The 12,844-nt window shown below is 36.7% G+C and overlaps 1 protein-coding gene across 3 annotated transcripts in view; it reads right to left on the minus strand.

Moving 5' to 3' along the window:
- LOC135205431 (uncharacterized) overlaps positions 1 to 12,844 on the minus strand; it is a 91,710-nt gene that overhangs the window by 7,849 nt on the left and 71,017 nt on the right. For 2 of the 3 annotated variants that reach the window (XM_064236007.1, XM_064236009.1), the window contains 3 exons: positions 1,531 to 1,664; positions 1,140 to 1,187; positions 672 to 855 (listed from right to left, as the gene is read on the minus strand). In XM_064236007.1, the coding sequence (XP_064092077.1) occupies positions 672 to 855; positions 1,140 to 1,187; positions 1,531 to 1,664 (366 nt within the window). The remainder of the gene's footprint in view (positions 1 to 671; positions 856 to 1,139; positions 1,188 to 1,530; positions 1,665 to 12,844) is intronic. The other variant, XM_064236008.1, reaches the window with a different exon arrangement.

Consider the following 12,844-nt stretch of genomic DNA (forward strand, 5'->3'; position numbering starts at 1 on the left):
AGGGTGAAGGTCACTGAGTCAGTGACCGTATTTCTAAAAAAATATTTGCAGAGATATAAATGGTTAACACGATCCGAAGCCTGTAACTACAAGCAAGTTAAGTGGAGACATATATATATATATATATATATATATATATATATATATATATATATATATATATATATATATATATATGTCTCCACTTAACTTGCTTGTAGTTACAGGCTTCGGATCGTGTTAACCATTTATATCTCTGCAAATATTTTTAGAATACGGTCACTGGCTCAGTGACCTTCACCCTGGGGTGTTATTCTCTGTAGTCAGATATCTACCAGGCCCAAATCCTCTGTTTATGCCAGTAGTTTTGAAGTGAACATGCCCATATTTCTCCGCCTCTCTCGTTGAATTGAACCTGGATTCTTTCAGTTGGCTACGATACTTGGAAATAAATGTTATATATATATATATATATATATATATATATATATATATATATATATTATATATATATATATATAATTTAAACCACAGGTGAAGGAATAGTACACTGGGTGTAGGTCATGACCGGTTTCGACTTTATTTCTAAGCCATTGACGAAGGACGTACACCCAATATGTAATTTCTTCACCCGTGGTTTAATTGATTGGAAGATAGATAGATATAAAATGTCATATGACTCATTATCCTACCATTTTTGGTCGTATCCCTCCGAGAACCCGCAGACCTCCCTGGGCCTGCAGCAGAAGTCCCACGCCCCCGAGAAATCCGTCTCGCAGAAGAAGTATCCCGCCTGGCGGTCCTCGCGACACCTGTCCCGGTGACACCTGCTTCCCGACACCGTCACGTCTCCGGCATCCGCGTAGTCAGTGGTATCTGCCGGATTACAGAGTGGGTTAACATGGCGTTTGTTCCAAAGTCGTACGTGCCGCATTTCAGAGAGGAGGATGAACTTGGCGCCTTTTTCAGAATGAATTGTTTATATTTTCGTATTGATGTGACACCAGGCGTCTATTTCAGAATGATTTAACGTATATTTTAGTATTGATGTGATACCAGTTTATGACATTTGATGTGGTCGTAGGCTGAATAGGTTAAAGAGATAATGTGATTGGCACGGGATTGCTTTTTACTTCAAAGAGAATCAACGTAGGGCTCACCATGATAGGGGGTCTGTGGTGTGTGTGTTTTATCCTTGTGTGTCTCTTCTAAAAAGAAAATCAAGAATCAGTGGGTAATCAGACAGGAGATTTTAGCTTTCTAATGGCATTAGCACTGGGTGCTTTCAGTTGCTGGACACAACGAGCATCTTTCGTCGAAAAAGAAGGAATTCTACGTAGAATCTCGGATGCATGGAGAAGTAAAGATCTGACCTAGTTACATGCTAGGAAATGCGATAGTAATGTTTAATCTACAACAAGCAACTGCATCTACATACGGGACAGTTTATTGATGTATTGGAGTATTTATTTGCCTGTAACTATTTATAGCTATATATATCTACAGAAGTACGTTAAAATAAACTACCGTTTTCTTTCTGCAAGGGCATACCTCCACACTCCCTGTCGTAGAGCCTTCTCTCGTAGAAGTCGAATTCTCTGTCCGATACGAGGTCGTATTGGTTCAGCTCACGGTATTCCCTGTCGCTTAGCAAGCAGTTGATTCCGTAGTAACCGGTGCTGTACCTGTGAAGAAGGAGATCAATTAGTAACTGCTGCTATACACAAAGAGAGGAGATTCTTTAGCAACCGCCGCTTTACCTGTAAATGAAGGAGAGTCATTAGTAACTGCTGCTGTACCTGTGAAGAAAGGAGAGTCATTAGTAACTGCTGCCTACCACAAAGAGAGGAGATTCTTTAAGCAACGCCGCTTTTACCTGGTAAATGAGAGAGTCATTAGTAACTGCTGCTGTATCTGTGAAGAAAGGAGATTCATTAGTAACTGCTGCTCTACCACAAAGAGAGGAGATTCTTTAGCAACCGCCGCTTTACCTGTAAATGAAGGAGAGTCATTAGTAATTGCTGCTGTACCTGTGAAGAGATGAGAGCCATTAGTAACTGTTGCTAATTTACCCAGGGAGATAACAATCATTTGACGCTGGAAATACATGGTAATTTCTTGTTAAGTTATTGATAGCGGACAAAATGAATTATACCTTAGCCTGTCCATCCTTTCACTAGAACAACGTTGATAGAAGTGGCAGGAGAAGACGCATTGAGGCTGCCAACCCCTTAGCTTTAGGATAGCAATGAGGATGAAGACAAGACGGAATTACCTTTGCCAACCCACTCGCCCCCCCCCCCCCCCCCACTCCTCCTCCTCCTCCTCTTCCTCCTTCCCAGGTTCCCCGTTGGCCGAGTGGACCTATTGCGGGGCGACTCAGCTACCAATCCGGTGGTCCGAAGTTCGATTCTCGGCTCGATCAACGCGGAACTAGAGGAATTTATTTCTGGTGATAGAAGTTCATTCCTCGATGTAATGTGGTTCGGATCCCACAATAAGCTGTAGGTCCCGTCGCTAGGTAACCAATTGTTTCCTAGCCACGTAAAAATATCTAATCCTTTGGGCCAGCCCTAGGGCAGCTGTTAATCAGCTCAGTGGTCTGGTAAAACTAAGATATACTTAACTTTTTTTTCTTCCTTCCCAGGCAAAGAGACTTTCTCAGCTGTTGGATGAAACGACTGTGCATCCTTCCCAGGAATACCAGTTATTAACAAAAACAAAACGAGTAGGGCTTCCCAAAAATACCCAATTTTCTTAAAGTCTTGCCAGGTAAGAAGAAGTAGATTCAATAAATAAATAAATAAAACGCTTTTTAGCGTTAATAAGTACATGTATGAAATCATTAAGTCATAAACAAAATGTGAAGCAAGGGTTTAAGCAATATGGAAATAATATTTATCGATGTTTGTTATATAATGGAAACAGGACATTATCCACTTATTTCATGCCACTTTGTTTCTGGGACGCATCTACTCAGGGTTATTTATTTTTAGTTTTGCACATTGTTGCGTTACTGTTTTTGCTTTTTTAACCCATTTTATAACTCTACTAATGATGTAATCATGTACTTGCCTGGTTTTTGTACTCCGGAAACATGCGGTGTATATAAACCCATTTTTTGTAAGTCTTAACTTCTCCCATTGTTGTAACAAGAAAACATTACCTTTTGTCAAACTGGTCTAGTTCATTTCGAGGCCTATAGTTCATCCTTCTTATAGCCACTGCACACTTTCCATAGATTCGCCATATCGATCTCATCTTTGCTTATTTTCTATTTCATAATAACAGAGCCACTATGTTTCTTTCATTTATTTTCCCCAGATTCACTTCCATAGGCATATTCAATAGTTCTCTGGTATTTTGCTTATTCCTTTTAAAACTACTCATTCTAGCACTTTGCAGCGTCCCTTCGGCCCCTAGCTGCAGCCTCTTTCATTCCTATTACTGTACCTCCGTTCATATTCTCTTTCTTCCATCTACTTTGCATCCTATCCTAACAATTGTTTCACAGAGTAACTGCTCAAGTTTTTCCTCGCTTACACCTTTAAAAACCTTCCCACTCCCATTTTCCCTTTCAACACTGAATGACCTCATCATAGGTCTCAGCGCTTGGCCATTGGCCCAAATTTTAGATCCTTATTCCGTTTCTAATTCTCAGCATCCTCTGAGCTCTTTCGGCAGCAACGAAGCTGCTCTTTCTCCTCTGGGTTGAACGAGGAAAGGAAAAAGAGCATATTTGGAGTCCAGGGACCCGGATGTGATGTTAACCTTTTTAAGGTTTTGTTTGTGCCAACGATGCGTTGACTGCGGGTGAAAGTTCTCCCAGAAAATTAATGCAAGAATTTCTCATTCTTGGGTCCCCATGTTTCGTTCGCAGCCAGCATTCTGTACAGTACTTAAATTCTACCATTTTTTCTCTCGGTTATTTCGGCGTCAATAACCTCGTCGTTGCGACGCCAGCAAGAATTAATTATTCATTAGTCTCAGTCATTTGAGATTAATTGTGATTTTTGGGGGTTTGTTTTCGTCCGCGGGTTATCTGGTTCACTGGCATGCGTAGTTGTGGTCGACATTTCTCTCTTAAACGGATTGCAGTTGGTCTAACTGGTTAAAGGTAGCTAAAATTATTAAATTCTTTGATATTTAAAGATGAAGCAACGTTGACTATCTCAATCCCATGTTTTAAAAACACTTTTATGAATGGTCAAAAGTGTGATGTTGAATATACTTATATAGTGTATGTGTGTGTTTTATCTTTGGAAATCAAGCCATAACCTCGATATCTAGTTAACAAGCATTATTTTCTTAGTTGTTCATCATTATTCTTGTACCTGTTTGACAGAGTATCTCAAGGAAGAGTAAAGACTCGTTACCACGAAAATTTGTGATAACTTCGAAGAGATTTTACTCCAGCAGAAGTATATACCTTTATCTGGTGCAGTTGTTTCTCTGCAAACTGCAAAGATCCGTGATTTTTCCGAGCAGCTGAATCAAAATATTGCTTTATCAAGATTTATTTTTATCCACGATATTTTTCATTCAATCAAGCTGACAGTGTTGCCCACGTACATTTCTCAATTTTTGTGTACCCGAGATAAATCCGACATTTCATGATGACTTTCACTAAGATTAAATTTCTTGTAAGTTCATCCATGCGTTTGTTTTGGAGCAGTGGTTTTTTTTTTCTTTTTTGTGTGTGTGGGGGGAGGGGTCCCCAAGGGAAAAAATTTTTCTGCCCCTCCTCATGTTTTACATACTTTCGCAAAAAATTTTAAACTTAGCTTGTGGCGATGCATGGTCATGTTGAACTAAACTTGCAGAGAGAGAGAGAGAGAGAGAGAGAGAGAGAGAGAGAGAGAGAGAGAGAGAGAGAGAGAGAGAGAGAGAGAGAGAGTTTTCTTATACATGGATTCCAAGCGTTACAAAGGAAATAAAAGTATAATTTTCGTTCACTGATGTTCAACTAATTCCGTAAAAGTAAGTCAGAGAATAACGTTGCCTTCTCCTACTATTCCTTTCAATTGCAATAGAAAATATTCCTAAGTAAAGTGTTCTTGAGCCAGAATATCCTGCTTTTTAACCTAATATTCCCAGGTGAAGTTATAAAAAGAACTTGTCATCCGCGCGAAAGCTCATAGTAGCCGTACCATGAAAGAGGCGTGGCCTCTACCATATCTACCATAAAAAGATCAAATTTCCATTGCATAGCTACAAACACTGATGGATTTTTATCGACCCTCATTATAAAATATTTATGATGATCAAGCAGATTATAATAAAGGAATTGGCTTAAAATTGGCCCCAAATCTTCATAAAGCACTGGCGACATGGAGGACTTGTAACTTTGTAATTTGATGTAAATTCTGTCTGACCTCCGGAATTGTCACGCCAGTTGCCGCGTTTGGTGGTTAAAGCTAATAATATCTAAAATTATTATTATTATTTTAATAGGGATTAGGCATTTGTTGGCCTGAAGGGGAAGTTGCTGTTCCCTGTATTACAATGAAGGGAAATGAGCTAGAATTTTTACAGTAGATATTGATTTTTATTATGTTAAGACTGAGGAGTTTTGACGCACAAAGAAAAATACTAGAAAATAATCTGTACATCCTGAACAGATAACAGAGTTATAGGTATGAAGAAAACAGATACTCTGAAGATGCCGATTTGCATTGAGGTAAGAGCAAGGGAATACTGTGACTGAATTTCACACTTTGAGAGTATCGGTATAATTTTTATTTCTCTATAATTAATCTCAGTGTTATATAAAACTGGTATGTTGTATTTGAAGTCATATACATCTGAATTCTTCATGATATTTGAAGTTTGTAGATCTGAATGCTGATACGTTTATTGCAAATCTGTCTAAAAATTAACATTGTCATAATAATTTTTGTCACTTCTCCATCTGATGCTAAATAACCCGTTATAGAAACTTAATTTTTTTTTTGTATTTTCATATCCTATTTTAATTTTGTAATACTACATTGAAAGCTTATTCAAAACTCGAGGCCGTAGATCTGAACGCTGAGGCATTTATTACAGATCTTTATAAATATTAACACTATCATAATAGTTCTTGTCACTTTTCCGTCTAATGCTAAATAACACGTTTTAGAAACACACTTTCTTCTGCATTTTAGTATCCAATTAGCATTCTATAATGCTGCATTGGAAGTTTATTCAGAACTCGACGCTGTGTTGCGTTGTAGTTCCTCAAGACCTACTTCTCTCCCAAACGGTAACTCTCCCCGTCGTTGGTCTGGGTTAACCCACCTTAAACTTGGCACTGGTGCCCGGGTTCAGCTCATACCCAGAAGCTGTACGATTTCCTGACCCACATTAGGCATCCTCCCCCTTGACCGAGCTCCCATGGTGTGTACTTGGTCTTTTTTTGTTTGATTAATGTCCCACAGGAGTGTTCACTGGGACTTCTGCTTTTTTGATCTTCTACAGGTGTATGTACTTGAACTCTTTTTGTTCTCTTTCTCTTGATCTCCCACAGGGGTGTGTACTAGGACTTTTTCTTTCCTTGATCTCCCACAGGGGTGTGTACTTAGACTCTTTTTGTTTGAAGATCATGTGATGGGCACCATGAAAAAGCACATTATTCATTTTTACTGTTCAGATATTCTTAAAGATAATTAATTTTTAAACACGGTATATGCAAGAATCATTTTGAAATAGTTGACAGCTTTTTGTGATACTTGGACTTTTGTACATGTCAGAAGTTGGAACGGTAAAGCAGGCTCTCTCTCTCTCTCTCTCTCTCTCTCTCTCTCTCTCTCTCTCTCTCTCTCTCTCTCTCTCTCTCAAATAGAAATATTTGGTTCACATGAAAAAAAGTTGACAGCGTTTTTTTCTTGGCAGATTTAACCGGTTAATAGTATTTCCTAGTCACTGAAATCATATCATATTAGACGTATTGAAATTTCACTATGAAAATTTATTCTTCATTTTCATTGATAAAACTTACTGAAAATTTTTAAAAATGCAATATAATTATTTCGCTGTTTTGGTTAATTATTTTCTTTGTCTTTAGATGATTAGACGAACAATATATACATGAACATAAAATATAAATCCACATACTTCCCAACTGGTAATCAAAACTTAAGACTTTCTAATTCACTAATTTACATAAATGTTTTATAAGTTTATTTAATTATTTTTTTATGTGTTGTATCTTTTCATATATATGATCTCATCATTCTCTGTTTTCTATTACTAATTTCAAATGGTCGCTATAATATTGTTTGAAACCTTGAATTTCAACTCATTGGTCCCTGTGGCTTGTGTCATTAGAGTAGGGTTTATCTTCTGAATAATAATAATAATAATAATAATAATAATAATAATAATAATAATAATAATAATAATAATAATAATAATAATAATAAAAGATACACCCCATCACTCCATCTGGTATTGAATTAGTGTAAAAGCATTTGCTTGGCAGAGCTAGTTGGCAATTATTCGGAGATGTTCAATATTATTATTATTATTATAATTATTATTAAGAAGCTAAATGGTATTCATGTAGAAATAAGCCTACATACAAGGGCCACTGACTTAAGCCTACATAGAAGGGCCACTGACTTGAAATGCAAGCTTCCAAAGAAAGAAGTAACAGAGGTAATAGGAAATACAAAAAGAAGGGATTGCCTATGAGGACAGAAAAAGGGTAATTGAAAATAAAAATCGGTACAAACAAAAGCAAAACAATCGAAAACCAAAAGCTTATGGAACACTTTGAAGCCATCGGAGACTTCCGCGTGCGTGTTGTCAGGCAGCTCAGCCGAAACTTGTTTTTATAACAAAATCCGGATTATTGACCTACTGAACATTTGAGCATAAAAAAAGAGAGTTGGAAAAGCTAAAAAAGAAACTAAAAAGGACTCGAGAACTGGCTCTCTCTCTCTCTCTCTCTCTCTCTCTCTCTTCTCTCTCTCTGTCGTGTTTTAAAATGGCGTTATTTTGGAAGAAAACTTCCAACGGTTTGTTTAATTTGAATTACTTTTTACTCTTCACCTCTCCCTCAAATTAAAAGACTTGAAAACTCTCTCTCTCTCTCTAATCTCTCTCTCTCTCTCTCTCTCTCTCTCTCTCTCTCTCATTCTATATATATAATATATAATATATATATATATATACTATATATATATACTCTAGAATATTATATATAATATATATATATATATGTGTGTGTGTGTGTGTGTGTGTGTGTGTGTGTGTGTGTGTGTGTGTGTGTGGTATATTTTAAAGTTGCGTTTTCTTCTAAGAAAACTTACAACGTTGCGTTCAGTTCGCACTGCGCTTTTATCATCTGTCTCCTTTTATTCTACCCCCCCCCCCCACCTCTTCCCTCCCTCCCCTCCCCTCTCCATCCACACATTGACCTACCCATGTCCCCTATACCCAATGCTCGAACCGGCTTTTTTTTTTTTTTTTCTTTTATGCTTGAGAAGGAGCGGTGAAAGCGTTAGGAGGCCAAGCGAGGAAAGTAAAAGAGAAGACATAAATAAATAAATAAATAAATAAAAGACTCACATCACTGACTGATATAGCTTTGAATTGTCCGCAGACTGACTGGCTGGCTGATGTATTAAAAGGAAGACCGGCTAATTATGGATCCCGGAAATTGACAGGCTCGCGAACGAAGTGACTGACTTGCACACAGAAAGCTGCAGAAAACTGACTAGATTGTTGACTGATTAAAAGAAAAACTGACATTTAAAGATCCTGAAGGTTGTATCTATTGAAAGATTGCCAGATTTGACGGCAGAATGACTGGCTTTCTTATTCAGTAAAGGCAGACGACTAACGACTTGGAAATGACCGTCTGGACCGTTTACTGAAAGAAATCAGACTTGGCTCACCCACCATGGCTTTTGTAGTACTTAGCAAACTATCTTTCTCTTCTAAGCTTTTATTCTTACTTAAGGACCTTGTCATTAACTCAAACAGGAAGTTATTGGTCCAGTCTTTTATGCCGGTAAATGACCATTTCAAATTCAGGGCCCGTGTTTACTGCTGTGATGAGACCCATAGCTCGAGCCAGACTCATACTCTCTCAACTGTTATCTTATTTCTAATATTTAGCTCAAAACAATTCGTCTTATTTCTACATTTATTGTTACCTTTAGCTATTATTTGCAGATATGGTTCTAATTTAGACACTACAAGGCTCGCACCTTCTGAGTGACGTCCCTTTTGGAACAAATTACTCAACATCTAAGGCATGTTTCTGTTTATCCCACACATACGTATATTGGAATAACACCACTCATTTACTTGCCTGTAATTCGTATATTTCCTACAAACACCTTCCCTTTGTAGGTGTTACGGTCATTGTTAGTTCTTCCTTCGTTTCTTCCTCACCAAATTCCTTCACCCAATGCCCAAGACTGAAGTTTCTGGAGACTAAGATTGTTGTTTCTGTGCCCTTAACCCTGAGCTAGTAAGCAGCTCGTAAATTTACTGCAGATCATAACCTTGGGTAGTTAAACATATGTTCCCTTCTCCAATAACTTTCTCTTGTTCATCCGTGATCTGACCTTTCCTGTTTTTCCGACTCCAAGTTTTCTCTTCTTTTTTGCGTGATGTTCCGAAGTCCCAACTCTTTCCTCAGGTTTCAACCCTCAACTAATGCTTCTTTCAGTGATTCCATTGCTCGTGATCTTACTACTTGTCACCTCTGATGTGATATTGATAGGTTTTTAAACTTTTATAACCACCATAGATCTGGTTGCGTTGGTGTAGCTAGTCTTAATCTTCCTTAAGAACTAAATTAAGAAAAATGTTTGTGGTATTCCAGTCTTGTATCCCTTGCTAGATCAAAGTTCAAAACATTAGTTTCATGTGAACGTACATATCTTCACATTGAGCCATAATTCAAGGAGTTTATATTAGATTCTATAACAATCGTTGACCGTCTAGCAGAGCCAGTAATTGGATTGTTGTTTTCAAGAATAGTACTAAAGTCTTTTTAAAGGTTCTACAAGAATTTATCTTGAAATATTGAAAGTGTAATGACTTGGTTAATGTTCTTATTTGGATTATATGTTGAAATAAATGAGGTTAAACTTCTGTGTATATCTTTCTTGAGATACATCTCAGAATTTGTAAGCTCATCAATCCTATACCAGCTTCTTTTCGCTAATAAAAGCTTTAGGGAAAAGTATTAGGTAATGCGTAGAAGGTTCAGTGCCATGAACAAAATATATTATTGATGTTGGTCCTATTTCGAATTCTTTAACGGTTCACAGAGTGTAACAGTCTACGTGAGAAATGACGCTTTCGAAGAGCAACTGTAAGGAGGATAAAATTGATGACAGATCCCTGTAGGTTATTTTATAGTTATTGCAGTTCATGGAAAATATTCGTATTTACAACTAAAGGTACTTTTCTATCACTAGAGAGAGAGAGAGAGAGAGAGAGAGAGAGAGAGAGAGAGAGAGAGAGAGAGAGAGAGAGAGACTACAGTTATAATATGCAATTTTTTTGAAGCCACCAAAATGACCTGATGCCAGCCATTTGTTAAATAACTGGAAAAGATAGTGTTTATTATTATTAGACTATATAAAAAAAAACACAAAAAAACAAAAACAGCTGTTTTTGAGGGCCATTGACTTCGTAAGATTTTTTTTTCCAGATAAGGTTGCAGGTGGACTTGTGATGATAACGATAAAAAATATCATTATCTGGCTCACGAAGAACGGGTTAGAAAAGTTAGAAAAAAAAACTAATAGAATTATCTGGTTGACTAGGCCTACGGAGAACGGATAGACAAATATTTCAAAATACTAGAATTATCTAGGTAACTAGGTATTGGGAGAACGGGATAGACAATTTCCTAAAAATAATAGAACTTTCTAGCTAATTAGGCCTAGGACGAACGTGATAGACAAGTTTATCAAAATAATCTGGCTAACTAGGTCTAGGGAGAACGGCATAGACAAGTATAAAAAAAATAATAGAATTATCTGGCTAACTAGTCCTAGGGAGAACCTGATAGACAGGTTTCTGAAGAATATGCACCGATGTCTACCGACATTTCAGATAAAGCACGCTCCGGTTAAGACTTTTAAAAGGATATCGCCTCGATTTCATGTTTCGTTTTAATTACATTATACATGATGTAACATACAAGTAAGGTATTTACGTGGTGCTGATGTATTGTTACGTACTAATAGGTAAGGCGAAGTTTATTTTTATACTATGCGTACATTTGTACACTTGTCTGCTTAACCTAATTTGTATACTGTTGTTTTGTATGTATAGTATGAGAGAGTATGAATAACCTTCATTATTTGATGTGTGCACATGCCTGTTTACACAGTATGCAAACAAATAGTTAACTGTATGCACTGGCAATGTAATCATACAGTATACTACATATACATGATACTATGTATGTGTAACGTAGGATCTTAAACAGAATTTACCTACAATTCACGTGTAAGCATCACGAAATAGTTCACCGGGATCTAAGACCACGAAATAGCTCATTGGGATCAAAGACCAGTTTCAGACCCCAGTAGAACTATACTAGAGCACTGACCGCTGGCGCCTCCCTAGTGGAGAGAACCGGAACTAAGGGGACCAATTATGCAAACTGGATCATTTTCTGCTAACCGGGCGACCGAACTTAGCCTAAAGGATGCTGCATCTTATATGGTTCTGTGCCACAACATAGAATTACTTATCTTTTAACTGCTTTCGTTCATAAAAAGGGTTTTTGGGTTCTCATTCAACGCTGGAGTTCAGGGGACTGAAGAATTCGTTCAGCTTCGGGGGAGATTTTTCAGTGATGCTATTTTAATTTTTTTTTCAGATTTATGCTATTATAACTTCGTCTCTTTATCTGTTTAAGTGAGGTTAGTTATATGCAAATATGAAGCTAGTGCATCATCGTTAAGGATCGTTAGATATCTTTGTGAAAATAGCGTCAATTTGATTGTATTTTTCTGAAGTCGTTCGGTTCCTTTTCACAAAAGTTCGTTATTCTTAACGTAGTTTTAATTATAATAGCTAATTAAGAAGTATACTATATAATATATATCATAATATATATATATGATATATATATTGTGTATGTATATATTCCTACTAATAAAACATTGTAGGTAATCTTAATCAAGGAAGTGCAGAGTATAATGATTAACATTAAATCAATAAGACGCAACTGGTATATTACTTAAACGTTCCCTTCCGTTAGTCTGGAGGGTATAGACGGGTACAGAGCGTGCTTATATTAAACAATATATTTAACGGCCAAGTGACCTAGTTGATGTGACGCCTAGTTACGAGGTTAGCTTTCTCTCTCTCACACACACAATATATATATATATATATATATTATATATATATATATATATATATATATATATATAGTGTTCTTATTCATAACTTCAAATCTGTATACTTTTTCATAAGGAGGTTTTCTGTATATCATTTCATATTATTTATCACATTAGCCTTAATTCAAGGTAGATATTCTTCAAAATGGTAAACTTCTCTTTCACTCTTCATCTCTCGAAAATGTCTTAAATTTGTACTACACGTTGGCTTTTTATTATTTGTATCCGTGTTGTGCATCTAATCTCTGTCATTCGTTACACTGAAGAATATAGAATTAATGTAAATAATCTCACAGCATTTGTAAATGGTCTAATGCCAGTATTACACGTCAGAGATTGTTATAAAATTAAGTATATACAATTTGTTGCCAAAAAGAGTTTGCAACATAGAAAACGGGAACCATAACGATGTGTGAGGGGTAACCATACATTTCTCTCAACATAGAAAACGGGAATATAAACTTAGCATACTTTAGGGGTGCCTAAACTTTTCTCTCTGC

This window comes from Macrobrachium nipponense, chromosome 24 (genome assembly GCF_015104395.2).
Source record: "Macrobrachium nipponense isolate FS-2020 chromosome 24, ASM1510439v2, whole genome shotgun sequence".
Taxonomy (NCBI): domain Eukaryota; kingdom Metazoa; phylum Arthropoda; class Malacostraca; order Decapoda; family Palaemonidae; genus Macrobrachium; species Macrobrachium nipponense.